At 41.5% G+C, this 12,447-nt stretch overlaps 1 protein-coding gene across 1 annotated transcript; it reads right to left on the bottom strand.

Moving 5' to 3' along the window:
- Positions 1 to 3,690: 3,690 nt before the first annotated feature.
- KCNE1 (potassium voltage-gated channel subfamily E regulatory subunit 1) lies at positions 3,691 to 9,186 on the bottom strand. The gene is made up of 2 exons (XM_037904502.2): positions 8,965 to 9,186; positions 3,691 to 6,563 (listed from the first exon to the last, which is right to left on the bottom strand). The coding sequence occupies exon 2, from the start codon at positions 6,523 to 6,525 to the stop codon at positions 6,145 to 6,147; it is 381 nt and encodes a 126-aa protein (XP_037760430.1). The 5' UTR covers positions 6,526 to 6,563; positions 8,965 to 9,186; the 3' UTR covers positions 3,691 to 6,144.
- Positions 9,187 to 12,447: the final 3,261 nt, after the last annotated feature.

Here is a 12,447-nt window from a genome sequence, read left to right as displayed (position 1 = left end):
ACCAATTCCAGCTCCTCTTGTTTGTTAGCCAGGCTCCTAGCATTGGTGTATAGATAATTCAAGAATTTCTTCTTTTCATGTTCTTTGGTTCCTTGATTAATTTTGTTCTCAACATCTTGATTCTGTGCTAAATGAGTACTCAGATCTTCCCTCTGTTTTACCCTCTTATTCTGTTATTAGTTTATCCCCCTCCTGACTAGTCTATCCAGCCTGTCCCTGAGGACATCAATTCCCATTCTAATGAGTTAAAAAGTGTTGATTAAATAATATACAACAAATAATGTATCTAATGACTGTAGCCTCTTTTTCAGCTTACCAGTAGTCACCTACATGGCAGGATGCCAGGAAATGTGAGTGCTAGTTAATGATATTTATCACAATTTTTTTTGTTGTTGTTGCCGGTCTTTTGTCTGTAAATATGACCAAGAGCTAATTGCACATCCATAAGTGTTACTCGCTCAATTAACACTCTTGCTTCTGTTAAATATTTATGAGCAATTAAGACTCTAGCATCATGCACCCTGAATTAGTCAGTGATTAACGATAGAGGAAGTCGGAGTTAAGTTTACAAGACCTACACGATGCTTTGAAATGCACTCACAGGTGTTAGCTCTCAATATGTGCTATGTTTCATGTACTCACAAAGAGTTCACCCCAGTTTTTAAGCTAAATTATGATCTGGTGGTATCTAGCCTGATCTCCCTTGCTGCTTCTCCCTGCCATCACGTTTGGAACCCCCTTCCAGAGATTACAGGGAATGCAAAGGCAAGCCTGCTCCATCCACCTCCACGCCCGCCCCCATGCTCACTCTGTCTGCATCTCCCCCCATAGGCTTGGGCTACGCTAGGAATGGGTGTCGCTGTGACCTTGTCGCTCAAGGTCTGGAAAATCCTGAGCGACATAGTTATACCAACATAGCCCCGGTGTAGACAGCGCTGTGTAGACGGGAGGGCTTCTCCCATCGAGATAGCTACCGCCTCTCGGGGAGGTGAGGCACCTAGGTCAATGGGAAAGGCTCTCCCGTCTGTGTAGGTAGCGACATCACAGATCGCTACAGAGGTGTAGTTACACCGCTGCAGCGCTGTAAGTGTAGACAAACCCATAGTACTAGACTCATAGAATCTCAGGGTTGGAAGGGACCTCAGGAGGTCATCTAGTCCAACCCCCTGCTCAAAGCAGGACCAATCCCCAACTAAATCATCCCAGCCAGGGCTTTGTCAAGCCTGACCTTAAAAACTTCTAAGGAAGGAGATTCCACCACCTCCCTAGGTAATGCTTTCCAGTGTTTCACCATCCTCCTAGTGAAATAGTGTTTCCTAATATCCAACCTAGACCTCCCCCACTGCAACTTGAGACCATTACTCCTTGTCCTGTCATCCGCTACCACTGAGAATAGTCTAGATCCATCCTCTTTGGAACCCCTGTCAGGTAGTTGAAAGCAGCTATCAAATCCCCCCTCATTCTTCTCTTCCGCAGACTAAACAATCCCAGTTCCCTCAGCCTCTCCTCATAAGTCATGGTCTCCAGTCCCCTAATCATTTTTGTTGCCCTTTGCTGGACTCTTTCCAATTTTTCCACATCCTTCTTGAAGTGTGGGGCCCAAAACTGGACACAGTACTCCAGATGAGACCTCACCACTGCTGAATAGAGGGGAATGATCACGTCCCTCGATCTGCTGGCAATGCTCCTACTTATACAGCCCAAAATGTCATTAGCCTTCTTGGCAACAAGGGCATCCTGTTGACTCATATCCAGCTTCTCGTCCACTGAAACCCCTTGGTCCTTTTCTGCAGAACTGCTGCCGAGCCACTCGGTCCCTAGTCTGTAGCCGTGCATGGGATTCTTCCATCCTAAGTGCAGGACTCTGCACTTGTCCTTGTTGAACCTCATCAGATTTCTTTTGGTCCAGTCCTCTAATTTGTCTAGCTCCCTCTGTATCCTGTCCGTACCTTCCAGTGTATCTACCACTCCTCCCAGTTTAGTGTCATCTGCAAACTTGCTGAGGGTGCAATCCTCCAGATTGTTAATGAAGATATTGAACAAAACCGGCCCCAGGACCGACACTTGGGGCACTCTGCTTGATACTGGGTGCCAGTTAGACATGGAGCCATTGATCACTACCCATTGAGCCCGATGATCTAGCCAACTTTCTATCCACCTTATAGTCCATTCATCTAGCCCATGCTTCTTTAACTTGCGGGCAAGAATACTGTGGGAGACCATATCAAAAGCTTTGCTAAAGTCAAGGAATAACACATCCACTGCTTTCCCCTCATCCACAGAGCCAGTTATCTCGTCAAAGAAGGCAATTAGATTAGTCCCCATGGACTTGTGCTCGTCCAGATTTTCTAAATAGTCCCGAACCACTTCTTTCTCCACAGAGGGCTGGTTACCTCCTCCCCATGCTGTGCTGCCCAGTGCAGTAGTCTGGGAGCTGACCTTGTGCATGGAGACAGAGGCAAAAAAAGCATTGAGTACATTAGCTTTTTCCACATCCTCTGTCACTAGGTTGCCTGCCTCATTCAGTAAGGGGCCCGTACTTTCCTTGACCTTCTTCTTGTTGCTAACATACCTGAAGAAACCCTTCTTGTTACTCTTAACATCCCTTGCTAGCTGCAACTCCAAGTGTGATTTGGCCTTCCTGATTTCACTCCTGCATGCCTGAGCACTATTTTGGTAACAGAGTTCCTATGGTATGGAGGGCTCTGCCTTGGGGTGAATCCTTAATTAATTGGATGTTTTTTACAAACATGGTTAAAACTGTGTTTGATGTGCATCTAAAAGATGAACCAACTGAGTATTTTCCTCCATATAATGTTGGGCCAGATCCTCACCCTGGGGTAATTCAATGGGTGCCAATTTACACCAGCCAGCGATCTGGCCTATAACATCATTATTTCTCCCCTACATTATACAGCCTATAATTATACTTATAATGAAGACATAAAGGTGCTTAGCTATGACACTGCTGAGTATGCTTGAAAACTGAAAGCAAAAGGTCGGTAAATAGTTATTCAAACAGAAACATAGACTTTTATGTAACTCTTAAGCAAACATCTGGGATGTATTAGCAAGAGTGTTGTAAGCAGGACACGAGAAGTAATTCTTCTGCTCTAATGCACACTGATTAGGCCTGAACTGGAGTATTGTGTCCAGTTCTGGGTGCCACGTGTCAGGAAAGATGTGGACAAATTGGAGAGAGTCCAGAGGAGAGCAACAAAAATGATGAAAGGTCTAGAAAACATGACCTATGAGGGAAGATTGAAAAAAATTGGGTTTGTTTAGTCTGGAGAAGAGCAGACAGAGGGGGGGACATGATAACCGTTTTCAAGTACATAAAAGGTTGTTACAAGGAGGAGGGAGAACAATTATTCTCCTTAACCTCTGAGGATAGGACAAGAAGCAATGGTCTTAAATTGCAGCAAGGGCGGTTTAGGTTGGACATTAGGAAAAACTTCCTATCTGTCAGGGTGGTTAAGCCCTGGAATAAATTGCCCAGGGAGCTGGTGGAATCTCCATCATTGGAGATTTTTAAGAGCAGGTTGGACAAACACCTGTCAGGGATGGTCTGGATAATACTTAGTGCTGCCATGAGTGCAGGGGAGTGGACTAGATGACCTCTCGAGGTCCCTTCCAGTCCTATGACCTTATGAGGAATCACATCTGAGGCTACACCACATTTTTGTAATTATATGTTTTATTGATTTTGTAAAAAGGAAAATGATTTTCACAAAACAAACTGGAAAAAAATTATAAGACTAAAAGTTAACATTCAAAGTCTATGGTACACTTTTACACCACCATTGAAAAGCCAATTAATAGCTCCTCTATAGAGGAAATAATGACTATAAAATTGTATTCCCCCCTTTTATAAATAAAAAAAAATTATAGGTTTAAAACAACATAGAAGTTATATAATAACTAAAAAAGTCAGTCACCTTCACCACTAATAATTATACTGCAAGTAACATACATTCTTTTTAACAAGGACGCTGTCATGTAGTTTAGGGCCAAAACTTAGGTGGGGGGAGTTGTTTGTTTACCAGACTTTCAAAAAAAGCGAACATTGATAGTGTTTGTTAAACTGTTTTAGTTGAATTAAACTCGTTTTTGTTCTGGTTTAACCATTTCCCGGCAACGCTTCACTCTAAACTGTACAGCACAGGCCTACTGCAGGAGAACGAGAAAGCAAAACTGCTTAGCTTGTTTTCATTTGTTCAAGGTGAGGGAAATGCAAAAAACCAAACAAACAAACAGCATAAATAGCACTGAGAAGAAAAGTTCCAGGCCAGGAAGGCTCTTCTCCCCAGAGTCGGAGGGTGTTTGGATACGTTGCTTTATTCTAGAAAAAGTGAATCAGATAATAACAATGACTGAGATTCTCAAACCAGCCTAGGGCACATAAAACATAGACCTTCCGCTCAGATTAATGGAAGGTACTTGTCTAAATCCCCTAAACTGCTTTGACAGTCTCCACCAATTATTTTCAGCTATTGTTGGTGGCACAATAAGCCCAAACATTAATAGCACAAGCAATGCTTTTAATAGCGTGGTGATTTCTCATGACAGTGTCGTGCTTTCAGGAGCACCTAAGCTTAGAAAGAGAACAATCAGTGAATTACAGCAATATGTCTTGCCAGTATGTGGCCTGGCACATCCTGTGGTGCTGCACGTATCTTTCCAGCCCTCTGCCTACTTGTCTCTGCAGCTGAAGTGGCTCTCCACAAGAGTTACCCCGACCCAGAGAGGAGCGTCTTCCCACCTCACGTTAATGATAGGAAATTTTGAACCAGAAACTGTACGTGCGATGTGCAGCTGAAAGGGCATTTTTGCTCAGGCCGTGCTCCTTTGAGACCAGGCACAGAGGTGAGGTGCCGAGATCCCTGTTTTTGAGCATGTGTTGCCTGAGGAAGGCATGTGCCCCTGCTTTTGCAGAGACAAGTAATGCTGCTGTTTATTTTAGGTTTTCCCCTTCCCCAAGTTGCTGAGTTCAGCTGATGCTTTCAGCTTGACTCAGAACCAAACAAATGGCACCAGATAGGTAGAAAAATCGTCTTGCCATCACCTGGGCTGCGCTTTGGCCACTGTGTAATAAAGGACATTTACTGAATGTGAAACTGTCATTTTGGAGCATTCTATGGAACTACTCACAAGCTTGAAGTTAAGCACGTTTGTAAGTGCATTGCTGAATTGGGGCTAAATATCAGAGGTTTGCTAAACAAACTCATCACATAGCATGAAATTCACCCTGTGCACTGGCAGCACAAGATCTAAGCACCACTTAAATCCCATCAAAATAGCATGTAAGTGGAACGTAAGTGATGCACAGACATTGTGTTCACCTTGTGAAGTTCGGTGAATTTCATCCCTAGTGCATAATCTTTCTTCATGAGGAGGGAGAAAATACAGAGCGGGGCTGATCTGTAGAGTCAGTTGGAAAACTGTATTTACATTTTTCACAGAACAGTTTTCTGGGTTTTTTACATGCAAAACTGGAAACCAGTTTTTTTCTCAGATTTTCATCAAAAACATGGAAAGAAACAAAAATCTTCCACAAAATTTCTCATTTAGTAACAAGATTGTTTTTCCTTCAAACATTTTTTGAATGACAAATTTCAACCAGCTCTATTGATCAGCTTTTTCCATATTTTGAAAGGGTGGAATTGCCTAGATGCTACTTGATTGTTAACATTTCTAGTGTGTGCTAGATGAATTCCTGTTTTAGTCGTGCAGATTACTACAAATGCTACCAGCAGGTTCTAAATTTTGATCATTGTAAGAATATGGGATGCAGTCTCAAAGTCTAAAACACTTTTTAAACTAGCCTCATTGGTGAGGACAATGCAGTGATGCTGATTTACACGAGCTGAGGATCTGGCTCCTACTGTTCTTGATCTTAGAGATTACTGCAACCTGATATTCAAGGTTGAAAGCTTTGCAGCACAATTGTCCAATTTCATGGAACAAGGAATGTATGAAATGCAGTGCTACCACATCATGGTAGATGCTATGCAAAAAGAGATTTTGTGTTCTACATGCAAAATTATTTTGCACCGGATGGGCCACCAGCAACTTCCATTTGTACCAGGTGAAGACCTGGCTCTATACCTGTAAAGTTAACAGACCATCTCTTCTCCCATTTCTCTATGAAGACTTCACCTGAGGAATCTCATTAATAGGTTGCTCCACAGCAAGCTGGTTCTCAAACACACAGCACGATTTATAACTTCCCACAATTTTTGCGTGAAAATTTGCCTCATCCAACTTATGCCAAATATCTGTTTCAATGTACACATTGAATGGGTCGTTTGAGTGCTCAAGCTTTTTGGAGCGGATGTTGCTAAGCATTGTTCCAAATGTGAAAAAGCCAAAGAAACCAAGCAACAAGAGCACATAGATGATTTCCAGATTGTCACTGGGTTTTCCAGCCTGAGAAGATGCAGAGTTATTTGTCTGGTCTACATATTCTTGTAATAATTTGGAGAGGAGTGAATTCAGTGCCGTATCATTAGACAGCGTTGCCATCTTCTTCCGTCACTCTTTCCTTTCTGAAGTGGTGATTTCTAGAAAAGCATAAAAACCAGGTACACTTTCAAAACCCAATGTGGCAATAATTCTGTACAACTGATAAATATCCTGTCTGCCTTCCTTTCTTAGAGAAGAAAACTATTTCATGGGAGAATGCTGAACTTAGAAACAAACTATTTCGGACCATATCATCGGCTGGTGTAAATTGGCATAAATCTATTAAATTCAGTGAAGATGCATTTAATTTCAATTTCCATCAGCTGAGGACCTGTCCCTTCATGTGTAAATTTATAGTAATGTTTATTATGTAAGTACAAACATCCTAAATAAATTACTACTGCGCTCTCTGTCTGTTTCCCCACTGTGGAAACAGCAGGTGACAGAAGAAAGAGGCAGTAGCCTCCAGAGCCGGAGCTCCTAGGGGTTGGTGATGAAAAGTGCTTCCCTTCACCCACCCTACCTCCAGTAAAACAAAAACCAACCACCCTCCTGTAACTGATTCACAGAGCCCTTCTCAAAGAAAGCCACCATGCAGCTGTGAACTTTGCCGGATGGTTAAGCTGACCTCTGGTGACATCCCTGCAAATCAGGTATACTGCCATATAAAGTGCAATCAAATCACTTTGGCACCCGGAATCAAAGATTTTTGGTAATCAATTCTATTTTGATTGAGAGTTTTACACAAGAAGCTTAATGATCATTTCCCCCTTTAGAGTTTCAACACCAGACATCCTGTGCAGTAAATCCTTTCAGTGGATAAGAACAATGTACCAGGATTGCAATACCCAAGTCTCCCTAACCAGACAATGTAACTGACATGTCACTTTAATCTTAGTACAATGCATAATTTAGCTTTTGTAATAAATTAAAACTAACATTCCCGATCGTATTATGCCCTTGGACTTTTTGAATAGCAGGTATTGTAGTTCAAGGTGACTTCATTGACAGTAATCTTGTAACAAGATAGGAGCTGTCAGTTCTTTATACAGTTTTAATTATGTGAAAACAGAGTGGTTCATTTACACAGGCTCTTCTGATTTAAATGAGATTTTTTTTAGCCATGTACTGTATTTTATTCACTTACATCAAAGGTAAAATTTGCTCCTGGGCAGAAGGCCAGCACAAGGTTTATGCAGGTCTTACATGCTACTTGAGCTTTATTTTGAGCGCTTAAGTAGGACTTGAGTGATGCATAGATCTTGTGCTGGCCCTTTGCACAGCAGTGATTTTCACTCCAAACACTCAGTTTAGGAGTAATGGCACTCAAATATGTGCTATCTTGTGAGGCTGGTTTAAATTTTCTGTTTCTAGATAGTGTATGACTAATGCTGGGCATATTTGTTGCATGAAAGGTTGGGGGGATTTTTGGTGAAAACTGCAGATTCAGTGACACCAAAACCTTTGCAAATTCATGTCAATTTTGTCAAATTCTTTTGCCTGAAAAGAAAACCCAATTTTTTATTTTTTTGATCCAAAAAAACCCCAACAAAAGTTATGATGTTTTTATTTGAAATGACTTCTACCCTCCGCCCCCGCATTTTCCTTTAACTTAAAAAGGAAACAATCCAAAACAAAAAATGGTCAGCACTGAAATGAAACATTTGAAACCAAATGAAAACAGGTTGTTTGATTCAAAATGATTGTTTCAACTTTTTGATTCATGAAAAATTTCAAAACATTTCTTTTCAAATTGACCAAAACCATTTTTTTAATTGCCAGCAAACAGAAAAAGCTATTATTTACCCAGCTCTCTATATGACATCTGTAAACAGAGATGCTATGATGCCCTGGAAATGAAAAAAAGAAATGGATCCTATGATTCTTTGTCCTTTAAAAAAAACGCATTTATTTACCTGAAATATAATGCTATGAAAGTGAATGAAACGAAACACTAATTCAAGAACAGTATGTTGGTTTCAGCACTAGAATTGTGTGAACCTTTTGCTCTGAAACCCCAAACTATGTAATATTTCCCCTGGGTTTGGATTCATTGGGAACTTGACACTCAGCTCAAGTTTGTAAACATTTTGGAGAAAGCAGCCCCAGGGACTCCTGCACCTCACATTTTCTAGGAAAGATTAATGGTTTCAATCAAACCAAAGGAAATTTGATGATTTCAAACTGAAATCAGACAAAAATTGGCCGTTTGGGTTGCTGGGTGGTTCAGGTCGCTCCTGAAATTTGAAAGTATGGCTCAGTCGAGATGTGAACTGAAACAAAACGCTTACCATCAAATTTCATGTAGCAACAGTATCTTTCTACAGCATAGGGGCCCTCGGATTACCTTTTACAACACATAGAAGCTGAGTTTAACATTTGTTTGACGAGGGGTCCAAATTATCTTCCCACAAGATGGAAACATCTCCCTTACAAAATAATACCCAGATCCAAATTATTGCTTTAGACAAAGGATTCTGACAGGTCAAATTTACTTACAGAAAATTACGTCTTGGTAACTTGAGCTCAGCAGGCTAAAATACATTCACATTTCACAGCTGTGGACAGATTCTTTAAAAGCAAAAAAGAAAAGAAAAAAGGAAATTGAAGACTTTCTTGGAGATAATTATTTCTACAAACTGGGTGGGAAGTGCATCAGCATTATGAATACTGTAAAATGGAAAGTGCCACCCAATCAACGTAATTAAAAAACAAAACAAGAAATAATTTCTTTGAATCTCCCAGCTGACCATTCATTCTGGAGAGCTATTTATCTATTTGCTAATGTAAAATATTAACATACATGAGCAACCTTTAAGGACTGATCCGTTAACTTAAATGGGTTGGGAGCCCTCAGGTAACTATCCTCCTACACATGACAATACTTCCAAGATAACCGAACTTTCAAAGTAAACACAGTGATGGATTTGTAGAACATGTGTGTGAATTTTTAAAAATTGCAAATGGAGGTGTGTGTGAACTACTGCACATTACATTTGGACACTGGGTACACTTACTCCTTCTCCACTGATCTACAATGGATGGGCATAATGGGTGGTTCAAAGATAGCTGTGCAAGTATAATTGTCAAAGATAAATTCGATGGACTACTTCCATTCTGGGTGGGTAGGAGATAAATGAGGACTTTAGGAAACCTTTAAGTCATTTATTATTGGTGTTTAAGTAATTTATTATTGGTTCTAAAGTGCCAGCTGGATTTTGGATTCAAATAGAAAGACCCTTAAGAAGGGTCAGAGGGTGATATTACATTGAGACATAAGAATACAAGGCCTAATTCACGACTGCATTACTCCTGTTTAGCACTTGTGTAACTCCACTGAAGCCAGTCAAGTTGCACCAGTGTAAAACTGGAGTAATGCAGTGGTGAATTAGACCTACAGTTTCAATTCCTTGGTGGTCCTCACACAAGAATCAACCCTTGTATGTGGCAATAACTCTAGTGACTACAATGGAGTTGCACCAAGGCTGAAATTGAACTGCTATTCTTTCATGCTCTGTTTATTCCCAATATGGGCATCTTGTCCACTTTTTCTCCAAATCCTGCCCTTACTGTGTAAGGAAATGTGGGATTCTCTCTGAACTCTCTCTTTGAACCAAGAGCTAAGTTTCATTCCCTCAGTTGCTGCTTGATATAGGTACAAAAATATCCCTAGCTGCCACTTTGTTGACTTGATTTCCTCATGTGTGCAATCAACTGCATCTCCAGTGCCTTTCAGACATTTCAACCTCACTTCAATTTGCTTTAAACACAACTAAATTAGCATCCGAGCACCTGCTAGCTGTCATTCTGACAAGAAGGGTCATAGAGCAGGCCTGCAGGAAGCTCATACAGCACTTCTGTCGGTGAGAAAAGCAGGAGAGTTTGAGGGCAGAGTTCCATCAGTTTCAGTGTGTTTTAAAATATTTATTTGTAAATGTAGCACTATTTAAAACAGAAAGAACCAGAGCCTCAGCTTCTATAAATCAGCATAGCTCCATCTGACTTACATCAGCTGAGGGTTTGGCCCAATGTTTCCTTTCTCTATTTGTCTGCGGATATTGTTGGGGATGATTTAAACTGAAGGCTTTTCTACCCTAGGAGTTTTACACCAATGTAGCTGCACCAGTGCAAACCCCTAGCGTAAGTGTGCTGCACTGGTGCAAACTGTGACTTGCACTGCTACAAAACACCCTTGTGGACAAGGCTTTAGACAGTCAGTATCCCCTTTCCCTTATTCAAATGTACACTGAACTGTATTCACACTGCTCAGTCCTCCCTACTGCCCTCCAACAATCTCTTTATGTGCATGTGCTACCCAATTATCACCCAATTAATTCTCTCTGGCCTAGACAAGAGCCCTGTCGCCTGTGAAGCAAGAGTGGGAGGAGATGGGAGAGGTACATTAATGGTGGAGAAAATTCTCCAGAAAACTAAAATTGCTAAATAAGCATCCAATGGCCACTTTGTTCTTGATTTGTATCTTCATCCTATGGGGGCCTATTGCCAAAGAAATGAGCCAGAAGTGGCAAATTACAGATATATGGGAAGGAAAATATCAGAGGGGGTTCTCTGCCTTTCAAACTAGTGCTTAAACAGTTCATGTAGCAATCCAGAAAGTTGGTAAATAAAGCTTTCAAACCACCAGGATCCCTTTGTTTAAAAGCGTATTGCTTTTCAGTGGAGTGATCACGAACAATCTCCTGTAACCGTGCAATCGCAGAACGTGGGCATTAGATGAGCCGGGTGAAAAGCCATTACCCACAAGCACACTCTGCAACTTGATGGAGAGCCAGATGAATTGTCTGTGTGTGTCTCAGGTTTCACACCTCCATGACACGAGGCTGCTGAACGCTGGCTTGAAGACTGCCAATGAACACACCTGGTTCCAGGCCTTTCAAATGAAAGTTCAAGTACAACAGTACCATAATAAATTGTCTCTGATTTCTATCCGTCAGTTCATTACCAAATATAAGCTTGTGTGACTATGGAGTGGCTGTGCTGAGAAATGAAAGACACTCGAACCCTAATTCATCCCTAAAAGCATAGTTACAGCGATGTGAGATACACACAAGTACAATGTATACCACACAACTTGAACAGTTAATTTCAACATGTCAGTATTCCTTTGCAGTGTATAGTCTAAATGTCTCATCTGGGTTGGTGATTCTGGCAGGCTCATGCCGGATCAGAAAGCATGCATTCCAAGGAACAAATGCTGAAAAATTCTGTGTGGCCCCAGCTCCCTTTTACGGTTTTGTCACTCAGGGAGAGTGAGCCTATTACAATGGTCATAATAGGATCTGATCTTGCACCTGTGATGTCCCGGGGGCTATTGAAATTGGCCATAAAGTGGGCAGGATTGGGCCCAACACTTTTTTTAGGCTCCCTCTGCTTTCCCGTGCGTGCTGAGGTTAGAAAGGGACAGATTTTCATAGTGTGTGTAATGTAGACACAGATGACTGTTAAATGCCCGATCCTCCACTGGGTGGAAATTGGTGTGACTCCCTTCAAGTCAATGGAGCGAGGATGATTTACACCAGTTGAGGATCTGCCCCTAATATCTTTCCTGCCGTAGGACTGTCAGCCATAGAAGCCTACCCTGGAACTCTCTACAGAAGTATTTGTCTTCTGAAAATACAGCACTGTTGTAATCTTTTCACGGAGTGGTTGGGGGCTGAAAACCTGTGTGCCAATCCAACACATAGATGTTAGCACAGCCCTTTGCCCATAATCACTCCCATAAAATGTCTTGCCACAGTACTGTCCTCATCCGTTATCCATAATTGTAACCCATTACATCAGAGTGAAAGTGGTTCTCTTCCCTGGCCGTTCACTCAGAGAGATTGCTAGGGTGAGCAGGTTTCTGGAGAGTGGAGTGTTCCACAACTGAGCTCCCATTTTTTTCATATGGCTTTTAGAAATGTATGCAACAATCTGAGTGCCAGGATCCCACCAGAGACAGAACAGAAACAGGTAAAGTTT

The sequence above is a fragment of the Chelonia mydas genome, chromosome 1 (assembly GCF_015237465.2).
Source record: "Chelonia mydas isolate rCheMyd1 chromosome 1, rCheMyd1.pri.v2, whole genome shotgun sequence".
Classification (NCBI taxonomy): domain Eukaryota; kingdom Metazoa; phylum Chordata; order Testudines; family Cheloniidae; genus Chelonia; species Chelonia mydas.
This window is presented reverse-complemented; position numbering and strand designations above follow the sequence as displayed.